Source organism: Urocampus carinirostris, chromosome 13, assembly GCF_059441175.1.
Source record: "Urocampus carinirostris isolate Australia breed hairy pipefish chromosome 13, RoL_Ucar_1.0, whole genome shotgun sequence".
In the NCBI taxonomy this organism is placed as follows: domain Eukaryota; kingdom Metazoa; phylum Chordata; class Actinopteri; order Syngnathiformes; family Syngnathidae; genus Urocampus; species Urocampus carinirostris.
The window spans coordinates 32,625,668-32,648,887 of record NC_142361.1 but is presented as its reverse complement, the minus strand read 5'-3'; the positions used below and the strand labels follow the sequence as shown (position 1 = coordinate 32,648,887).

The following is a 23,220-nucleotide window of genomic DNA, read 5'->3' as shown; positions in this document are numbered from 1 at the left end:
GGTGCATGCGGCTTATATACAGGTGCTTGTGTAAGTAAAAAATTAGTTTTCCTCTTAAAATGTGGTGGGTGCGGCTTATAATCAGGTGCGCTCTATAGTCCGGAATTTACGGTACTGATGTTTTTCTGTTCTCTCCCGAAATCAAGCAATCGTTTATCTTCAGCAGGGCGACAAAATGCTTCAAATGTACCACGGACGAGACAAAACCATTGGCACAATCAACAAATACTTTCAAGCATCATTTAATGTCCTAGCAAAAGGATTAAGCGGCTGTTCTAGGAAGTGATTAAAATAGAAAGTGCATCTTTTTGTTCACTGGAGTTCCAACTTAAAAAAAAAAAGAAAAAGTTCCAAGCAGTTGATTATATGTCAGACGGCGCGTATTCATCGAGTAGAAACAGCAAAAGAAAGTCAGTAAAGGTACACTGTGAACTGGAGTTTTTGGTGGTATAGTGTCTCACTCAAAGGCACATCACAGCTTTTGTATCTCACAGGGGAGGGGGATTGTTGCACACGCACAAAAGACACACATACATGCACAAGCCTTCAAATGACACGCCGGACCAGACTCGTCCGGAAGAGGGAAAACGGAACATTTTAGGACGACGGCTTTTGTAGAAGCGGATATGATCCCAGAGATATTAAACCGAGCGGAGTTTGTTTTCGTCCACCTCCCATCTCCCCTTCCTCTGTAGTGTTTTCCTCATTTCTCGAGATCATCTTAAATATTGTCCGATAAAAGCGACTACGATAGCGTCAGCCGTCACTCTAACAGTCCGAAAGATGTGAGGAATAAAGAGAAATTAAAATTTAGTAAACATTCATCTCTAAAGGTAGTTTCCCTTATATAATTTTCCTCTTCCATTATGTATTCATAAACATGTTTTAATAACATACCAATCAGTGGTTATTTCACAACTGGGGGGGGGGGAGGAAAAAAGAAAGCACAAAAAATGTTTACACGCTTTTTCAAGGTAAATGAAAGTCTTTGCTGACTGTTTTCATGATGAGCATAGAATAGTTCAGAGTTCGTCTCATGGCCTTGTGGTTCCTCGCATCCCCACGCGTTCCGCTATTATACTATTAGATCTTTACATACAAATATGGACAAACGGGAGGCTTGTGCGCCGAAGCCTGGAGTTTATTTTCGGGGTAAGCTTCCGCCAGTGAGAAAGACTCATAGGTGGCCCTCGCCGCCGGCCTCGTCCTGACTGCCGCCGGGTTTCTCCGAATCCTGAGCGGGAATCTCTCGGAGGATAAGGGCGGCGCTCTTCTCCGAGAACTCTTCGCTGTCTGCGTCGAGGTCATCGGGGCAGTGCAACTTCAGTAGTTCCTCACGGAGCTGGGCTGTGTGGCGCTGGATTAGCAAATACAGTTTTTTTTAAATTTTAAACGGAACATAGTCATTTTGCTTCAGAAGCGCTCGACATTGGCTGCATAAGGATTTCCCTCACACACCTGACACTGTTTTCAGCTATAAGTTGTTTAGATAGATAGATAGATAGATAGATAGATACTTTGTTCATCCCCGAAGGGAAATTCACATTTCCAGCAGCATCCCTGAGCTGAGAACAATCGAGAACAATCGAAAATAACACGGGAGCTGCTGGAGTGGCTGCCATTCGTGACGGCGCCGGAAGAAAAGATTCAATTTGAATCATGTACAAACAAACAAACAATTGAATCATGTACAAACAAACAAACAAAATATTCATGTTTCAATAAGTGGAGTGTTAATAAAATGGGGGGAAAATAATTTCTGATACTGATATAACCAGGTAAAACTAATTTTAAGTTACCTGTCCAAATGAATGTTGTGCCATCTCACCTTTCCCACTCTCTCATCTCACCTTTCCCACTCTCTCTCCTCTCACCTTTCCCACTCTCTCTCCTGCTGCTCGCTCCTGAAACTAATACTTACCTCTTTGTGTATTGTGCAGTCCCTTCTCAAGTTTCTAGACAGGTCACATGTTTCCAGATAAGGTGACCACAGAGTCGGATAGCATTTATAAAGACGAGCAAATATTTACAACTGCATTGAAAAAAAAGACTAATGAGGGCCGTGTTGCATAAAATGTGCGGTAAGCACTAGATTTCTTGAGAACCGCATCATAGCACTTTTGACATCCCCCATATAAAACCATATTGCATTGCTGACATGTAAAGTCGTCTTTTTTTATTGATGTCCTTTGTGGTTGCCACAGTACCAGACCTGATCGCATTCGCTTGTCACTATTCCTTGAGGATTAAAGGGAATGCCAGTGACTGGACACAGGGTTTGTACACCTTTTTAAATGGCCAAATTCAAGTAATTTTCAGAGACTTTCAAAGCCAATTTTTCTCAGTTTATCCAGAACCATTAAATAAAGAAATCCAGAGTGACTCATGTAGTTTGCAGAACCACAATTATTTGTGATTTACAAATGCTTTTTTTGAAATCTCGTGCGTACATTTAATAAGACATGATTTTTAGATCGTGGTAAATCAAGAATATATTTGTTTTTGAGAAAAATCTCGCTCTATATCGGTGTATGGTAAAATTACAGTAATACGTATCTTACATTTTTAGCAGCAGGAAGACAATCCCAATACAATTTACTAGAGGTTTAGCGATTATCGGTTGGGCTGATTATTGGCCCCAATATTTGAAGAATAAGGGTATTGGCGTTTTTTTTTTTTTTTTTTTAATTACACTAGCTGCTTATTTAAAGCAGCTGAGCTCTCCGTAGCTCCTACTCCTCCCTTCACCTTTACTCCTACTCGCTATCCACCCCGCGCTTTCTGATTATATAGGCAACCGGGTCGGAACCACTAAAGCAAAAGCTTTTCCGAATTCCCAACATGTCAGAGTGTAAATCAAGCCACTGATAATATTGAGATTTTTAAAAGTCTGTGATAGAGAAAAGTGTGATTGAGAGATAGCGTAAACCGGAAGCATGTTAAGGTGGAGACTGATATTGGGTCTTACATTTGATTGTCAATCTGGCTCTTAAAAAACATTTTTAAAATTTATTTATTTTATTAAAACAATCAGGGGGCTATTTCAGTTTTAAGGCACCTTAATACGGCTTGCTGCAACGTTAGTTTTTGGTTTAAATGAAAGATTAATCATGTTGAAATTCTTATTAATTTACTGAAAAAGCTTTGAGAGCTATTAACGTTTTATTTGAATTCATTAAAAGTCTTCTTTCTTTTTTTTTGCATTATTAAACCTTTCTTTCGCCAATTTTTAAGCTTTTACAGCAAATGAATATCGGCTCCAGATATCGTTATTGGCCTTCCCTTAATACTAATGGTCGGTATCGACAATGAAAAACCCATGAATGTCAATTAATACAAAATCCTAGCACCAATACACATTTCATAGTGCCCTGTTTAGGTGTAGTGCTACCTGTCCTATTGGACATGACCCATAGGAGGCAATGGCGCTTCGTAGAGCAATGCCAGACAAAATAATGCACTCTTCAGGTAATTCTAAGGAATTAAAAATGCAATGGCAAAGTTAATCCACCATAGAGCAGTGTCAGCGTCATTTTTAAGCAGACTTGTTGTGAAACATGGCAAAAATTTCAAGCCTTCACAAGAACTTCACCTAAAATTCAAGCATTTTCAAAACACAAACATCTAAATTATAGCGTTTAACTTTCCATGCTGTTCAATTTGAGTGTATAAATTGGGAACTTTGCTTGATTTTTGTGGGAAACAATTAAAATATCTTAATATAATATGAATATGTGGCTAACTGTCCAAGAATTTCCAGGGTCTTTCAGAATTTTTTTTAACAATGGTTGTAAATTCCTTGTCAGTACCTTAAGCGCTGCAGCATGATGGGACATGGTACGTCCAACCCTCTTGTCACTGCTGTACTGCTGAATGTCAGCGATCCATTCCTCGCACTGAGACATGATCTCTGCTCGCTTCAGGTAAAAATGTTTGTGGATCACCTGCAAACACAATGCGAAAATTAAAAAAAACAGTTTATGCCGAGTGACTGGGGTGAGAGCAAATAATTTAGAGTAATGTAATCCCTTGTTAATTGTGAGTAGTGAGAACCAGAACGCCTCATGATATGGAAAATCAACGAAATATATATATATATATATATATATATATATATATGAAGAATACAGTTCATTTTGGATGGCCCTAATGGCACGCTTCAGTGGCCCCAACAAAAAAAAAATAGAAAACAAGTGCTCTGCTGGCCCCTGCTATCAGCAATAGTCGACCCGGGATAATGGATCATGGCCACAACTATGCATTTCCTTTTAAACAGGCCAGAATGGCACGCCTCCTGACAAGCGCCTTCTGTTGGTCCCTGCTCGCAAGAATATTAGATTGAGGAGACCGGATTGCTGCTGCGTGGCGCACAGTGGATGAGTGTTTAGCTTGCAGCCCTACGGTGCAGATGTCCAGGGTTCAATCCCAGCTACCGGCCCTCCCCGCCCGGATTTTACATGTTCCACTTGAGTAGTTTTTGCTTTACTTTAAATGTTATATAGCATTTTAAATTTTGAGTTGTACTAGATATATATTATGTAACATTAAAAACACCAAAACTTTCAAAAATGGTAAAACTTATTGCATCCTTATTACAATCATGTATTTTGTTTTATTCACAAATAATTAAATGGTATTTGGTTTGTACAGCTGCTGGTTGGTTAGCGTAAAGCCCGGGGTTGGGAAGTTCAGCGTTTAATTGCAGCACTCCGGTGACCTTCCACATTACAATATCTAATGAATGTTTGTTTTTATGACAAAGAACTATCTTTCTAATCACTATCAGAGAAAAATCAGAGTTGTAGAAACAACTGGAAACTCAAGAGAGCCATGACATTATGTTCTTCTCAAGTGTATGTAAACTTTTGACCACAACTGTATGCCAGGTTAATTGGCGGGTCCAGATTGTTTCTAGGTGTGACTGAGCGAGTGAATAGTCTGCCTCTGTGTGCCCTACAACTGAGTGGCAACCAGATCTGGGTGTCACCTGCCCACTACCTGAAGACAGGCTGCAGCACCCCGTAACCCCCGTGAGGATAAATGGTGCAAAAAATGGATGAATTGCTGCCTTCTATGAGTTAATTATATGTCAGGCAAGAATAAACATTTGGACCGGCCAATTATACTGACAATCATGTATTGTGTCAGTCCCGCTAACAGCAATATGTGATTGGGGATAATAGATCACGGCCGCTTACATGCAGTTGGCTTATTGGTGGACAGAACTGGAAAAAAAAAAAAAAAATAAAATTAAAAAAAAAGCCGGCAGGATCAACAAAAATGCACTTTGCCGGCCTCCATATACAGCAATATACACTTTTTTTTTTACCATTTCAAGCGTGCTACATTGAAAAAGAGTAATGTGCCTCTGATGAGTTTAACTTTCAACCCCAGAAACACGATAACTAAAACATCATTCCGACTCCACTTCATAATGCCACAGCATTCTCTAGCCAATCCAGGTCATCTGTCTCCTTAACTTACTGCGTCCTTTCAGTAAAAGAAATAGTCAGTTGTAATAAAGCGGTTTATGAACATTTCTTTTTTTCATACCTCCCCCCTGACCCTTGATGGTGGCGAGGTTTTATTGGAAGTAGTAACATAGCAACAGCTGTGATACGACTTGGAGGCAACGGAGGCTGAAACAAGTCAAATAAGCAGCGGGGACGTAAACAAGAGTGAAGGATTAAACTACAAAGGCTGAGTGTGGCAACAAAACATGCGCCGTTGCAGATACGAGCACAAAACAAACTCACTCTCAAACGGCGACAGGCGGTTTATCAGTAATATTTGCGACGTCTTATGTTCGGCATTCTCTCCCGTGAATATCAATCACGTCGGTTTCATTGTGTCTTCGGTTCTAACACCCAGCCCCCTCCCTATCCTATCTTTCAGTGGCGAGCAGAAAATGGATGTGGAAACCTTCATCTGCTGCAGACCTGCTTAGATTAGTTCTGGTCACTGCTGATTTGCAGCAAAGAAGCCCAAGAGAGGGCTTGTAGACCACTTGAAACCCTTATCTTGGTTCAGCATCCCTTTTCTGCTCTATCCATCACGGTCACAACTTCCCCATCTCATCCTGGTGCCCCCAACTCCCCACTCCCGCTTGCCTTTGCTGCCGATGTTACATCCGCCGAGGTGAGTGATGGAACAAATGCTCCAAGGTCACTGAAGTGAGAGATAAATGGCGAATTTGAGCGCCTGCCGAACCTCTCTCGGGGCCAGGACGGGATTTGTGACAAAAATCGCAAAGACAAGCAAATGGCCGACATTTATGAGCAGACATATAGAGGTTAAAAAGGGATGTTTTCCCCGAGGCTGCGTGTAGCTACGGCAAGCAGCCTCTTGACTTTCGGTATTTGGACATGGTCATCAATCAGAGTATGAAAAGACACAATTTATGCAAACTGGCACACACACACACATGAAGTAAATGTGTGCAGTCACAGTTGAGGTCCGCTGGCAGAGGAAGATCTCTGGCTACCAGATAAAGTCAGTGACCTTTGAAGTAATGCCGTCCACTCATTATTCCACGGGGCAACAAGAGTAAGCAGACAATTCAAAGGATGGATATGCGAAATCTGTGTCAGACGGCAGGTCAAAGACAGGACTAAATCAAATTGCCATTAGAACGTTATTATTCATTGTTTACATATTCTAATTGGTGACAAATCAAAGCTGGCGCTAGTCATGCAAGCCAGTCAGTGTTTTACTAGACGAGACATCTAAGATGTTGAGATCAACAGTCACATATCAATGGTGTTCACCAACCTTTTCAAACCTGACAGCTACTTAATTGTTACTGATTAGCGCAAAGCGCTACCAATTTGATATGCATTTCTAAAATAACTTATTTTATGAGTATATTTCACGTTCATGGATCTCCTAACAGCCAGGGTCATTGGGAGGGACAAAGACCCTTTGAGTCTGTGGTATGTCATAGCAACAAAGTTTTTTTGAAGCCACAAAATGATGCAATGCATATTGTAAAATGTGATGGTCAAAATTAATTTTCTTTAGTGATTTATGATCTAGTATCAGTATTGTAACTGCCGCTGCCAGTCTATGCCAATGTGCGGGTAATCTCTCAAGAGCGGGGATGATGCCTTATGTAAACCGATTTTTAAATTAAGAAAAAATGGGATTCATACATTAAATTTAGTTGTTTCATATTTATTTTAATATTTTCAAAGCACTGGGATATGTTGTAAACATCTTTCTCATGTTTTCCCAACTACGGAAACCATAAAAAAAAAAAAAATCTGATTCCCATCCCCCCATCTTTTTCCATTTTTAAATTCTCAAACATTTATGAATTAGCTCCAGTGAGCCATTAGAGCAGTGCTAAAGAGCCACATGCGGCTTTTAAACCACATATTGCTGACCCCTGACATATCCAAATACACTGTATTTCATTTTCTATTTGTTTATGAATATATTAATTTCATAAAGTTGAAACACTCAGAGTCAAAGCAAAATAATATATAACATCCTTGTTTTTAAGCAGTAAATTTGATAATATGCATTGCAACGCTCAAAATGCAAACACACAAGGGTCTTTTTGCATGAAATTTGGAAAATGCAAGAAGAGAAATTGTTGGCCTTGACTGCAGTAGACATTAATGCTTCGTAAAAAATACATATTAAAAAAAAAAGTGACACTGGAAATACGAGTGGCACCAAAACAACAATATTTCATTAATAATATTGTATATTTTCCATTTTCACTTGGCGGGGCCTGCATGCAGTAATTTGCCAATCTGCACCAAACTATCTCATCTGCCATTTAAAAGGGCACTGATTGATTTATTAAATAAATTATAGGCTAAATTTAAGAGGATTTGATCATGTGTGTGAAGACACTGATGATTTCTCATGCCAGTGAGAACCTTCCGAGAAATTCCCAATTATGTATCACTTGTAAGCTACTTTCAGAACAAGTCCGCTGGCTGCTCAAGTGTTTTCAGGGGGTTACACGTTACAGAAGACGTTTATAAGCATTACCAAGAAAAAGTCAAAAAATACTTCCCATTCAATTACATTCCACAAATTTAAATCTAATCCCTGAGATGCTGTTTATTATATTGAACTATTAGTCGCGTCCGCACACTCCCAGTTTACAAACACATTTAACACACTGTGGTCCAAGTGTATACTTATTCTTTTGCTCTCTCACATGCATATTTTAACACACAACCGATTGTCCCTAATTCCACCTGACAACCTGCTGTTGTGCAATTCACGCTTGCGCACCATCCGTCCAGATCTCCCATTATAGCGCTCGTTAGGCACCCCGTTCCTCTCACACAGTTACTAAAAATAAACTGCCATTTACAAATCCCATTTTGTGTTCAATATACACTTTGCGATAATTAAAATGTAAGTTAAAAAGATTTAAAAAACTGTTTATTTTTCACAATGAAAGGAACCCATTTGTTAACTTAGTCCAATCTTTATTTAATTTGAGTCCGTAGATATATAACTAGGCAACACGGCGGCGGAGCAGTAAGCGCGTGTGCGGCGCAGTTCTGAGGTCATGAGATCGAACCTCCTGTGTGGAGTTTGCATGTTCTCCCCGTGCTTGCGTGTTTCCTCCGGGCACTCCGGTTTCCTCACACATTCCAAAAACATGCATGTTAGGTTAATTGGCCAGTCCAAATTGTCCCTAGGTGTGAATGAGCGAGCGAATTGTCTGTCCCTGTGTGCCCTGCGACTGGCTGGCAACCAGTTCAGGGTGTCCCCAGCCCATTGCTTACTAGGAAGGGCTCCATCAACCCCGTGACCCTACTCAGGATAAGCGGTCCAGATAATGGATGGATATATAACTAATCGTGCTGATACCAACCTTTCGTAAGGTATCAGTACTCACGGCAATGCTCATTGAACAAGAACTACAAATAGGAGGAATAATGCATTGACATTTATTAAATTCAATATCAAGGAACAAATTGTTGGGATTTAAAGGTATATGATAGGTTTGTAGTTTAGTAGACACTCAAAACAAGGAGAGAAGACAGAATGGATTTTGAACAGGAGAGCCAACCCTTAGATAAGAAATTACAACATATTCTAAAAGCCCTCCCCTGAGCTTTAAAAAAAAATTAAATCCCCTAAGTTACAAAAAGCAAATCTGCCCAAACGGGTGTATAAGTCAAGGAACAGCATCCTTATTGGCCGTTAGCGACAATTATGTAAGCAGTGCATATCAGTCAAAATAACGAACAACAGTGAGATACAATAGTCAAAACAACAAACCAGCATTCTACGCTATCTCCTTAGCAGCTGTCCAATATTAAAACAGAATAAGCTTATCAGTATATACTTAAAGTTGTTAGCCATGTTTGGAGAGCAGAGGGCATTTTTTAAAAACGAGTGTTATATGGTTTCAGTATCAGTGACTTTTCAAAAGTATCAGTCTGAAAATATCTCCAGTGTTTATCTGTGCATTCACCAGTGCTGAATAGTTACATCAGCTGGTGCTGGCAATTAAAAATGTAAAGCTACAATGAGTGTTGATGAATGCAGGTATGCTTCATCTCAAACAATGTGAACTTGGCAACTTAAGAAGTGTGATGGGTTTAGAATAGAGTTGTTTGGCATTCATGAAGAAAATTGAGTACAAGCACATTGATTGTCTAAATTTAAGGACAAATCCTTGTGCTTCTAAATGTACGGAAAGAAGCAAGGAACATTTTCAAAGCAAAAACATTGTATAAATGCACATATTTTTGAAATTGTTGGTTCTTTGTCATCCTACCTCCTTAAAGCATGGCGATGGGTTGCGCATCTGTTCCAGCATGGCCCACTTCACGGTGGCCTGACGAATGTTGCCGTCATATTCCCGTGAGCTCTGGGTGCCGCTGGGAGTTCCGCGGGAGCGCTCGTACCCTGGTTCATTGAAGTAGGGCTCAGATACCAGGATGAGGGACTGCACTGATACTAGCACCTACAACATAAATGCAGATTCCATCAGTTGAGGGATTGTTTAGATTCACAGATTCGCCTCAGTCAAAAACACATTACAATCGCTCACCGACTTACGAAAAACGGTAGATACGAACATTTTTTTCGGGACGACGAAAAATATATGTTTATTTTTTAGTACAAAACAATACAGGTTACTTATACAAGCCTTAAACACTTATATAAACCTCAACATACAAAATTTAGCTCTGAAGCAACTTACGAACAAATTCAACTTACGAACAATCGTTCGTAAGTAGGGCAGTGTCTGTACTGAATTCTACAGAGATTGAAAAGATGTAGAGTACAGCCCATCAATTAAGATAGGAAAGTTAACAAAAAATGTCAAAAACCTTTTCTGTACCATGGATCAGATTAATGTTCGACAATGTTCTCTCAACCCAGCCCACTAATGACAGCAGTTGTAATAACAATAGCTAAAATAATTAAACAACGTTGTAATGAAGCATTCCGGGAATTAATTAAGCCAAAACAACGTTGTACTACGATTGACCAATCCGCACGCCTTCAAGATTAAAAAGAAAAAAGAAAGACAACGTGGTACCATGAGTAAAAATAGAGTGATGTGAAAAAAACTAATTCCTTTTCCTATGTCATCAACAGTGCTCTAATTACCGTGATCTGGGCTTGATTTTCGTTGCAGCCAATGTTGAGCCAATGTAATGGGCTGTATGTGTTGACTGACTAACCATTGCCCAAATACTATAATTTACCACCCTAAAACCTCAGAAACTATGACGTTATTATTGGTAAGAAATAAGTTGCATGTATACTGAATAAATATGGTACAAGTAAGAAGCAAGGGTAACCTTCTTTCTGTGGTTGCTGACCAGTGACACACAGTACAAATATAAAAATGCTGTCATACTAACAAAAGACTCATGAAATTCATTCTCTTTCTTTCATGCTTGGTTCATATACTTATTTTTAAAGTTAAACATAATTGTTTATCTTTCACAATGAAATGAATCCATTTGTTAACTTAGTCTAATCTTTATTTAATTTTAGTCCATGCATTAACTGAGGTATTGTAAATCAATAGTAATAGCAATGAAAAAAGGAAACAGTTTTCTATCTATCTATCTATCTATCCCTGGTCATATCCCTCGAGAGGGGTGACCGACAGCAAGACAAACACATACACAAAAACAAATACAACTTGAAAATGTGTGTGATATTTGACCACCAAATGTCTATTCAACCTTTTTGAAGCTGAGAGCAACTTATCATTATTGTTTGGCGCAAGGGGCTACCATTTTGATATACAGCTCTGAAATAACAATTTAGATTATTACCAGGTTGTAATTATTCGTCAACCACTAAAACATCCTGCCGATTGGGAATCAAATTTACTAGAAAATCGCAATGACTCAACACTGGTGAGTTATATTCAGAACCTTTCTGCCAGCTACTTAGGTGATCTTAAGGGGCTGCAAGGTGTCTGCAGGCACCACATTGGAAACTTCTGCACTATATAATACACAATGTCAGGTCAAGTCAAGTTCATTTGTGACGCCCTTAATCACACAGAGTCTCAAAGGGCTGCACAGACCACAGATTATTGCAAAACACAGACTATCGTTACACCATCCCCTAATCTAAAACCTACATAAGGGCAAGGGAGAAACTCAAAAACCTCAACATGAGGACAGTCAAGTCATATTTATTTGTTTGGCCCTTAATCACAATGAGTCTCAAAGGGCTGCACAGACAACAGATTATTGCAAACTAAACTATTATGACACCATCCCCTGATCTAAACCTACATGAGGGCAAGGAAAAACTCCAAAACCTCAACATGAGGAAAATGAAGAAACCTGCCCCCTTAATGGAATTGGGGGAAAAAACAATCCAATAGATTTGTTGACAAATGAAAGCTTTATATATACCACAGCCATATCTCCCTAGTGGGAGGTGGCTAGAGTCATTTCTGACTCTTTTTGGGAGATTGATTCAGAGGAGGGGATTACCAGCCCCCTCGCTCAACCCAACTGAGGTGTTGAGAGTCGTTAGGTGACCAAACCCCCCAATTCCAACCCCTAATGCTGAACGCCAAACAGGGAGGCAACGGGCACCAATATTTAAGTCTTAGGCCGAGGCTTGAACCACAACTTCCCAGTCTCGGGGCGTGCGCCATACCCCCAAGGCCACCGAGCTGGTTTGAATGAAAGCTTACTCAAAATTAACAAAGTAGGAGGTGAAGGTTTATACCTTGAAATTGATACAAAAATAACACATCATCCAGCCTATATATTGTTACTATGTTGACCAGCGCTTAAGTTTTTGTGAAGCGTGTCATTGACAGCCCGCAGGAATTGAATGGTTAATCCTCATTTCAAAAAGGTTTCTCATCAGCCCAACATTTTTGCCTAATTGCGAGGGTCCAAAAAAACCCATAAACACCGCCTCCCTGATTATTCGGTTTGCTTAAAGCCACAATGTTAGCACGGATTATGTGACATAGGCTTGGACCCCTGCCCACTGGAGCAATCTCTAACTGCAAATTGATCTATGCTTAGAAAGCACCCAACAAGGGAAAAATAATGAGCTTGAACTAAAATTTAGGAGCCCGTATGGGCAGCCTTTTGTACCTCATTCATCTTAAATGTCTTTTTTACCCGTTATTGATTTTGGAGCTAACTAATTGGAATCATAAGCGATGGAGATATTTTCATGTGCCTTCAAACACTGCAAAAAGGTGCCTTTGACAGATGCCCAGTCACCTTATACAGAGCGCGTCCACATTTTTGGCCAGAGTGTAATGACACGGTGCCTTGTAAAGATGCACGGACTGAGAAGGACGCCCGGTCCTCGCCCCGTTCGGCAGACATAAACATGCATCAGTAGGGGCTCAGTCTGCGCATTTTTATGGGGCATCACATAAATATGAGAGGGCTAAATTTTATTAGTTACCCAATTATATTGAAAACTAGTAGGAAGCATTGAAGGTCACTATGTTTTGGACCATTTTAACCACCTGGAATGCACTGCACGACTAAAATGTGCACTTGGATTATTACTCGCTTGAGTTCCATAGTAATCTTGTTGTTTTCAACACCTTACTGTCCTTGGGTAATTTGACAGCTTCTCTTTTAATACAATGAATTATCGTTACGGAAGAAAAACAGATCGCTCAAGAGAAAAAACATCAAGTAAGGTGCATGGAGAAGCTGTTAAATTTCACCTTAGTAACCGATATGACATTTTCAGGGCCCATAACAATACTGATTATTAGTATTAGGAGGAGGCCGATAAACCGATATTTGGGGACCATAATAATTTGCTGTAAAAGCCTAAAAATTGGCGTACATTTCTTTTATGACGCAAAACCGCACAAAAAATATTTGATATAGATTCAAACAAAAAAATTTAATAGCGCTCTGAAATCTTTTAAATAAACTAGTATTTCAACATAACTAACATGACTAATACGTGTGGTATTCCTCTGTAGTGTCCCAAATCCACACAAAACGATATGTTTGAAATATGTCTTACTTTGTCAACAGTAGATAGTCAGATTCGAAAATAAATTCCAACATTTGTTTACACGGGGGAATCCAATAAAACCAAGGTCTCATTCACAATGGTTCTCTGGTTACAGCGATCAGTGAACAACTACGTAAAAAAAAAAAAACATGCTTTACAATAAGGCTACGAGAGCACACTTTTTACATGCATTATAGTAAGGCTACTATAGCACGCTATATAAAGCTTACTTGTGTACAACTAGTAGTGGTCATGAAAATTATAGTGTTCAGCTACATTGGATGTTGGCAGTATCTGACACTCATGACAAAAAGTTAGCGGACACCCAGCCATAAAGTTGCCTGCCCCCTTTTTCACAACTTGAAACACAATAAGATGACTAATCACAAAAAAAAAAACATTGTTGCAAAGTATTAAGGATTGATAATCAGAATATATAACAGAACACTTTAAAATCGCTGTTTTCCATCAGGAATCAGTATGCACCTGTATTTACTCATCTTCATTCATGCAATGTTTGCGTTGCGTTGTATCCTACAAGCCACATGAACGCCTCTTTCCACGATGCTTTTAATGTACCTTTACGTTTTGTAGCGTCATCAATTTTGTTAGCTTCTTTTGAATATTTCTTTTGGGGCTGAGGTTCTGGCTCAATTCCTAACCACTTATCCACTATTCTTGTGTTCTCTGTGCGTCTACTTTGGAAAATGCACGACCTTATAACTCTCGAGAAAGTCCGGAAGCAGGAAGTTATTCAATCCAGGCTTCTGACTGGCTGCTGAGTATGCAAATTGCCAAACGAATCGAAATTGCAAAATTTCCTAACCGAACTAAGATTTTGAAATCGTAATGAAGCAAATGTTTGATTTGATATGAAAAAAAAATAAAAATCATAGATGGAGACGTTTTGTAAGTTGCACGCCCGACGTGAAAGATTCACGCCCCGGGCGTACGGGCAGATGTTATTTCAGACACTGATGTTGGTAACGTTCGCAGGAATATGTCTTAATAAACTCATTATATAGACAAAGATCACTTTTTTTGTTTCAATCACGTTAATCAATATTTCTTAATGAACACGTTATACAGACTAATATTGAGTTTCAAGTGTAGGCGAAAGAGACACTGGTTTTGTCTGCTTCTGTGTGTGCGTGTTGCTGCATGCCGGTGACAGTTCAGTCGAGGGAAGTCGCAAAGTGGGTTGGAGGGGGAAAAAAAAGACAGGAAAAGCAAATCTGAAAAATATTCGCGAATATAAAAAATAGTAGCGACAGCCCGAACTCTCGCACCAGTCTGCAGTTTGTGACTGCCGACGGTGCGGAGTGGGCTTCCTGCTTCAGTGGCTCCACCCTGGTCAGTTATCCAATCAGAAGGCACAGGGTGGGTAGCATCGGAAAGAGAAGAAGAAAATAAAAGTTGCGCTTATTAAAGGGTGTTGCTCTTATTAATCAGCTTTATCGGCTTAATACATGCCGACACTGATATCCGTCAAATTCCCCAATATCGTTGCAAATAATCAGTCGACCCCTAGTATAGATGGCAACATTAATTTAAAAGCTAGTTCATCAATCTTTTCAAAGACTACAGGAGATTGTTTTTTAACAGGAAAAATCCATCCTTGTAAAAAACAAATCTCTTTAAGGTCAACCGTCACGACACGAAGCTCTTCAATATATAGCTCCTGGAAGTGTAATTACAGACTAGTGACAGACTCCAGTGACGAAACGACTGGGACAGCAGCACTGATGATAAATGGACAAAGGGGAGTGTCACGATTGATGTTCAACTCACCTGTAAAAAGCTTGAAGTGTGCGGGTTCCATTTCTCCTCTGGTCTACCGTGCCACGTGTTGAGGATACTTAAACAAACCTGATAAAAACACACGTTAAAAAAATACATCACACATCGACTTTGGGAAAAAAATGACATTTTCATTTTATTAGTGTGTTGATACGAATAAATTTCACTGATACCTTTAAATGATCAATTTAACAATCAATCCCTCATCCCCCATAAAAAACATGATAGGTGGTGAGCAATAGAAGGAACACCCATTTAGGCTGTGAATGAAATAGTAACTTTCAAAGGCAGAGGCCAGATTTAAACCCTTGACTTTTGTACTCTGGGTTTATCGCTTTGATGATGGCTTAAAAAAGCATGCATACTGCACTTTAATTTTTACGCTTTATCTTGTACTACAGTAGACAATTTCTTAAAGCAGGTCTGCCAAACACACGGCACTTGGAACGGATCCTGCCTGTTGGATGATTTAATCGAGTCTGTCATAAATTTTAAAAAAATTCTCCAGCTCATTTCTATCAAGAATTATGTTTTTTTTTCCCTTCTAATACATACAAAGCAAATACTCTTTCCTGCTGCTAGAGGGCAGTAAAGTTGGAAAAAAGTTGATTTCCAATCTGGTTTCATGTTAAAGACAATATTGTGCAGTATTTTCTCATTTTCAGTAGGCCCAGCCTCTTAGTTTGATCTGATGTTGTCGATACACTGTTAAAACTCTTATTTTGGATTTCCTTTTTTAAAGTTTATGACAATTGAGGCGAGCATATTTTTATTTGTACCTGTTTATTTTTGTGGTGAGTTGGTTCAAATGTAAAGCTGCATTTACTCAACTGTTAAAATAAACAAATTGTTAACATGCCAAACATAAAAATCTTTTTCCTCATTGTTTGAAAGTAAAGGTGCTGTGCTTAGAAAGGATCCCTTGTTGGCTCGCTACAGTTTAACTGTACGGGTCAGTTGTATCGACATTTTGTTCTGTGTGCATTGTTACAAAGAATGTCAATAAAAGTAAATTCTATTCTATTCTATTATACGTGACTATAATTTTTGGGGGTAGGCTACAAATGATGGTTGAATGATATTAGATGTTGGCATTTTTTCCCCTTGTCCAGCCCTCCTAAGAACATAACGTCTAGATTGGGCCCCTGAGCCAAACTAAAATGGAATGATTTGGTATAGAAAATGTTTTCACTCACTTTGCCGTCATTGTAAAGATTTGGGTTAAAGCGCACACTGTGTCCACCGGTTGTCTCCAGGTTGACCAAGGGTGGTGAATTGGGATAATCTTGGGGAAAATAGACATCAAATTCAAAGCACCCGTTGGCATATGGGGTGTCTGCCGGGCCTGTGATGAGAACCTGCAAATCAAATTGAAAGCGGGGGAAAAAGTTAGTACAATTTTTTAAAATGAAAATACACTGCAAATTTCAGGTACTATTTATTGTTAATATTTTGTTATCAACTTCAGGAAAGTCTGTCCTATAATATGGCATTTATTTGTAAAAGCATGATTATTACTATCATAACAATAATAAATGGATAAGTAACTTACAAACCAAGACCTCAATGAAATGTTTCTTTTTTCCATGGTAACTACATTTTTTTTTCCAGAATCTAAATGCAAAAGATGTAAGCTCCCTGGTGAGAATGCACACGGGGCTAGGTCCAAAAAGAAGCCTATTACTGAATGATATTTCAAATTTGCCATCTAAGCTGTCATTTTCTGCTTTTTCCCCCCCACTTGGTTAAACGCAACGTGATATTTTGTTGGCTTCTGAAATAATTAATATCAGAGGTGCAACAGAAGCAGAATACCGCCAACTGTTACCACCCGGCAATCTGTCAGCACCCATTTTGTTTAAAGTAATCGTAGATGTCATCATGTGTCTAGTTATATGAAAGCGGTATTCCGTCTATGATGTGTGCAAGAGCAAATGGAATATGCTTCCTTTTTGGAAAAAGCATTTAAAAAAAAAAAATGGAACCTTTCACTGTTACACTTAAAGATAAGGAGTTAAATGCCAAACAACCATTTTATATCCGTTTGCATATCCAATAATAAGGATGTTTATGCTTTCGATTCCCTTCCAAAAGGGAATTTAATTTTTTTAAAAGAAGGGACATTTGGAATGGAACCCTGGTCATGCATTGCGTTCGGTGTATTCTGTCTGACATCAAATATACATATAGGCTCGATACAAGATTTCATTTGAAAAATCTAGAGCAGAGGTCTCTGAAGAGAAAAAAAGAATCAACAAGGACAGGAACAGATGCAATAGCTTGAGGGTGAAAAGCAGGAAAAAAAATGACCTGTCAAAGGTCACCTAACTTTTTGCTGATGTTGCTTTGTATGCCACTCAGAAGGCCCCAGGAGGAAAATTGTAGGAAAAGCAATTCTGGTGATTTAGTTTCTTATCTTTAAACTTTTGTCATTTAATCAGCTATGACTTTATATCGGGATTTTTTGGGGGGAGCAAAATAAACTTTCAAGATTTAGAAATTAATATAATAGCATGTCAAATTACGACCTAACAAATCCTCACTACATTTTAGCTGGCCTGGGTAAGGTAATATGTGGAAAACACATAAATCGCTAAGAATGTATACACCAAAGAGACAGAATAATGATATAATAATTCTATCTACCCTGGTCATATCCCTCAAGAGGGGTGACCGACTGCAAGACAAACACTTACAAAAACAAAGAAAATTAAAAAAAAGGGAAAAAATAGATAAAACACACACAAAATCTTTTCAACCATGGCCAACCCAAATGCCCAAACACCCAAACAAGTTAAGCACCTCGGCACCCAAGTTGGTCATACTGTCGTCCATCCAGATGAAACGGGACACAAGCCATGTCACTCCGGTCAGGGTGACACAACACACTCTTCTGTTCAACAGCAGGGCCCTACAGCATTCGCTGGTTTACCCCTGCTGCATCATACAGGTGCCCTGCCCATCTCTTAGAACGCGCCCAAACATCCCAACACCTCTCCACTCATTCCCATCACCAACAAGAGCTATAGCTTCCACTATATTTAGACCTCTTTCCTGCAGTGCACTCATAACACCATGCATCCACGTCAATTGCGGCCTTCCTCTTGGTCATCTTCTATTTACTTCTGCTTTGTAGATCCTCTTCAACATTCGCTCCTCATCCATCCTCTCCATGTGTCCAAACCAACCGAATACTCTCTTATCCACCACACGCTTGCTCAGTCCCAAGACTACTCTAGTTCTGTCTCTCACAATTTCATTTCTCAATCTATCCAATCTTGTCACTCCTAAGATACTCCTCAAACACTTCATCTCAAAAACATTTAATTTCCTTCTCAAATCAGGCTCCAAGTCTCTGCACCATACAACACAGTCGGCACAACCACACTCTCATACAGTCCCCTTTTAACATCCATACTCATACTCTTTTTGCTCATCACTCTCCCCAGACCACCCAAAACCTTGCTTCCTTGATAATAATAATTACACAATACTATATTGGCAAGACTTAACATACCTTCATAATGTCCAGTCTCTCCTCATCACAACGGACAAAAACACTCGATGAAGATGACAAAGGCAGAGAAGTGGAAAGGGTGACGGCCTCCTGGGCAAGACGGCGAGATCGGGCTGCGCTGTTTGTATCACTGGCATTCTTCACCTGAGACATGTAATGGTAGTTGACCTTGAACATCAACTTCCCATCTTCGTCCTCTGATACCATTTCAAAAGTGTCTGAAAAGAGAGGAAATCAAAGTGTTCAATGTTCACGCGCTAAAAAGAAATTGCATGCTCTTTAAAAGGAATCAAAATACTTGTGATTAAAAACAAAATATGGGAATTTAAATGAAAAAAATAATGCACACCATTCTTTAAATAAACTATGATTTCTTTTTTATTTAGAATGTTTGCACTGCTCATACCATACATGCTTTTCTACTTCACACATGCAGCAAAACATGAGCGACATGCGAAATCTACAAACTCATGCATAGATTTATATTTGCATATGTAGGATTGTTTGGTCAACCTGCAGGCTGAAATTGTCAACCTATAAGTTCCATTATTTTCATACCACTGGCTTTAACTTGTGTTTTGCCTAAAATGCTCATGTTTATTCTTGTCGTTTTGAGTGATCAATTAAAAATGAAGCTCCATGTGGATTAATACCTTCCCTAAACAATAATACAAAGGGTATACAAAAATTTTAGAAGTCACAATTAATTATAAATAAAAATTGATTGAGGTGCATGTTTAGAAAGACAATGTGTATTAAATGGTGAAAGGTAGCGGTGAAATTGCAAAAATATTGAAGCTCGCAGGCAGCTTCAGACCGAATCCCAATTTGCTTACCGGTGAAAGCTACCTATCTATCCTCTGAGTGAGCGAGCACAGAACCTGGAATTTACTAAAGTGGCTAACAACAAAGCTGAGCAATATTTAACTGGAAGTTGAAAGGAGTGGCGAGCAAAAACTAGCCAGAGCAGCTAACAATAGAAAAAGCAAGCAAGAACAAAGTATCAACATGTTAGGAGGTTGAATTGAAAAAAAAAAATGTTTTCAAGACTTTGCGAAGGGTTCTAGCTATAGGAAGTCATCAGTAGAAACATTGGGTGCAACAATAGCTGCAAGCACTGCCAGAGGCAAACTACGATCGTTCAGGGTTTTCTCCTTTAGGTATCAAAATCAGGAAGACTGCAGCAACAAAACATCTCAGATTCTTGTGAGAAATGGTGCCATCTATATAATGTAGTTAACAACAGTGATTACTAGACTACTATTTTATAAAACAAAGTGCATGCTGATGTGTTTTTTAGCATTATATTTAAATTAATGACAGACTTTTTCTTTCATTTTACGATGTCTGTTACCAAAAGAATGAATAATATCTCACCAAACTGCAGCTTCTTCATGGCAGCAACATATTTTTCTTCAAGTGATCGCAGGACAGAAAGGGGTTTGGGTCTGCTTGATGCCCTTTTTGAAGACTCAACCAATTTCTTCTCTGTTAAACAAAAAATATAAGGTGAGGATGGATGTGGGGACAAAAAGAATGAGCAAGGATGATCCATTGGCGTATACAATTGCATAGACAATTGTGCAATTGAAAAGAAAATTAATTTGAAATATGGCTATTTTATTGGACAGAATCCAATTTTAATGTAGAGCTCTTGTCAGGGGATCAAGAGGTCGCAGGTTCGATTTCCGGCTCCTCCGTGTTATATGTCGAAGTGTCCTTGGGCAAGACACTGAATCCCTTAATGCCCCCAAAAGCAGGTAGGCGCCTTGCATGGCCGACTCCCTATTGGTGTGTGATTGTGTGTGTGAATGGGTAAGTGTAAAGCACATTGTAAAGCGCTTTGGGAGGTCTTCATTGACTTGAAATAAATGCAGACCATTTACCATTTAATATCCATACGGGCAAATATAAAGCAAGCTTTTTGAGTCTGACAACATTAGACCAAAGCATGGTGAAATTACTTTCATCAGTGACTGGAATATCAAATAGCTCTGGTAATGCATATATATTTATTCATCCCCCAAAATTCACTTTTTAATGAAATACTGTTATTACCTTGAGGGCATTTAGGGTGGATATTTCCAGATTGTGTTTTTTCATGATACATTTCTAAATATGCTTCACTAATGAATTAACGGTTTCTAAAAAGCTTAAAAAAAAATCTGTGAAAAAAATATATTGTTTGATTTGTAAGGCCATTATCGGATGGAATTCGTTATTGGAATGGCGTAGATCTCAACCCTCACACCCCACGTACTTTGACTGTGTTTAATAGTCAGTTCTACACCCCAGTGATCAGTTAAATGGCTATTTATATGGACAGAGGAGAAAAATTATGTACGGCTAAACTAAATGGGCGGAAGGACGATAATTAGGAATACTGTCTGGCAACAAGGAAATGGGGATCGTATAATGTTTCAGGGGAGATTTTATTCATGTTTGAGGTGAATAATTTTGTCAAAGGAGTTTTTTGAGTTCTATATCTGGATTTTCCACTCTGCTCGGGGTCATTTTCATAAACTCGCCGCCATTACTCTTGGATTTAATCAGTCTACTGTCTGTTTGAAAGCTAAAAAAGGTATAAAGGCTTTTTACTACTCTCTTCTGTAATGTTATTACAGTTTCAACTCCATATCTCACCGACTGTTAAACAGGATAAATTGGGAAAATTTGCCAGAATGTACAAATGCACTTGCTAAGCATGTTTTATATCAAGGTTAGCATTTAAAAGTGGGAACTCATTTTTAGTGGAACCGTTTTATTGGATGATTAATTCATGTAACTTATTTTTAATTTATTTTTAAAGGAACCAATTCCTTTTTTTGTATCCATCTAGTTATTTCAGGGTTCCAACAGCTTAAGGCAAGTTAAATGCAAGACTTTATGAGACTTTTTAATTCCTTTTGGAATTAAATTTAAGGCCAGGTCGACAAAAAAAACAAACAAAAAAAAAAAAACACACAATTGAGGGGAAAAAAAAAACCAAAACAATTTCTAGCACACATTTCATTGTGCCTCATACACGTTACCTGGCACAGCTTTTAGCCATGGCGAAATAAGTCGGACAGCCACTTCTCATTTAAATGACAAATTTCCTTGGTCCTAAGTAAATGTCTCGGTCCGAAGTTTCTATGTGTATTGTGGATAGAACTAAGACATGCGTCTGCTATAGAAGGCCTGACCGAAACCACAACCCCGTTTGATAGTTACGTTATTTTGGTCAAGTAATCTTGCCACGAAAGTAAATGAATTATCAAACAATACGATGGATAAAATGTTACTAAATCTTTGTAGTTCAAATATGCATCCTAATAATGTGTTGACATTTTTAGGACTTTTGAAAATTGGATTTAAGACATTTTAAATGCACATATAAATGTACTTTATTTATAAATTCTTTGACAACAATCCTTTCAGTGTGCCTAAGGGCTTTACAGTGATAACAGAGAAACAATAAGTAAAAACCAAACAAAAACAAAAATAAAAACAATACAACCGTATCAAATAAGATGAAACAAAAAACTACTGAATATTAAAATCCATCCTGAAAAGGTGCATTTTTAGCCTGGATTTAAAGGGGCCAAGGTCAGAAATAAGACGCAACGGGCTTTTATAAACTGATATGAATTCTGCAATTTGCTTTAACAATGAACGCGCAGCTTCAATATGTCACACTTGTTTACAAACACGGAAAAGGCTCTATAGTTGTTGGGTAGTAATGAGGTTCAATATGGAAGACAAAAAAGAAAACCAATACTGTATGTATAAAAGGCAGAAAAATGAGCCAAATTTGGACTCATTTTAATGATATTGATTGCTCGAAGCAGAGTGCATTCAATCTTTCAATCTTAGAGACTGCTGATCTTTTGCTTTTTGTTTTACTTATTTTAATTCATATTTTTGCATGTTTTTCAAATGATCGGGGTCTAAATTGGGTAAAATAGAATTATAATGAGTTGTTTTTTTGACATATCATTTATAGCACTGAAGAGTTGATATTTGTAATTTATATTTTATTGGTTTCAGGGATACGGGTTTCCGTGTTATTTGACGTTAAATCTGTTAATTGTGTAAAATCTAGTATTGTTTTGTATTTGACAATTTTTTTGTAGATCTGTGATTAATTTGATCAATATTTCATGTGTTTTACAAAGATCCCCTGCAAAACATATGAAATGAAGAATTACTAAATAATTTAAAGCATGTTTTATCATTATTGATAGTAAATCACAGAAAAAACAAAGAAATCTGAGGAGCCGAGCCGAAAAAGCCGATTCTCAAAAAAGAGCCGGAAGTCCCAAGCACAGTCTGGTCAACCTGTCGTCTTAGATGCGACAGTCGGGGTCAGTAAACCTCACATGAAAACTGGGTAATGGTGACTGGAGCCATCATCGGCATCATTTTTACACACTTTTTAATTTTTCTTCATC

The 23,220-nt window shown here is 38.5% G+C and overlaps 1 protein-coding gene across 2 annotated transcripts in view; it reads right to left on the bottom strand.

The window, feature by feature from the left end:
* Positions 1-226: 226 nt before the first annotated feature.
* Positions 227-23,220, bottom strand: part of birc6 (baculoviral IAP repeat containing 6) — a 73,528-nt gene continuing 50,534 nt past the window's right edge. For both annotated transcript variants that reach the window (XM_088352107.1, XM_088352108.1), the window contains exons 67-73: positions 20,165-20,275; positions 18,788-19,005; positions 16,467-16,628; positions 15,262-15,339; positions 9,758-9,946; positions 3,810-3,944; positions 227-1,357 (exon numbers count right to left, since the gene is read on the bottom strand). In XM_088352107.1, the coding sequence (XP_088208233.1) occupies positions 1,178-1,357; positions 3,810-3,944; positions 9,758-9,946; positions 15,262-15,339; positions 16,467-16,628; positions 18,788-19,005; positions 20,165-20,275 (1,073 nt within the window). In that variant the 3' untranslated portion in view covers positions 227-1,177. The remainder of the gene's footprint in view (positions 1,358-3,809; positions 3,945-9,757; positions 9,947-15,261; positions 15,340-16,466; positions 16,629-18,787; positions 19,006-20,164; positions 20,276-23,220) is intronic.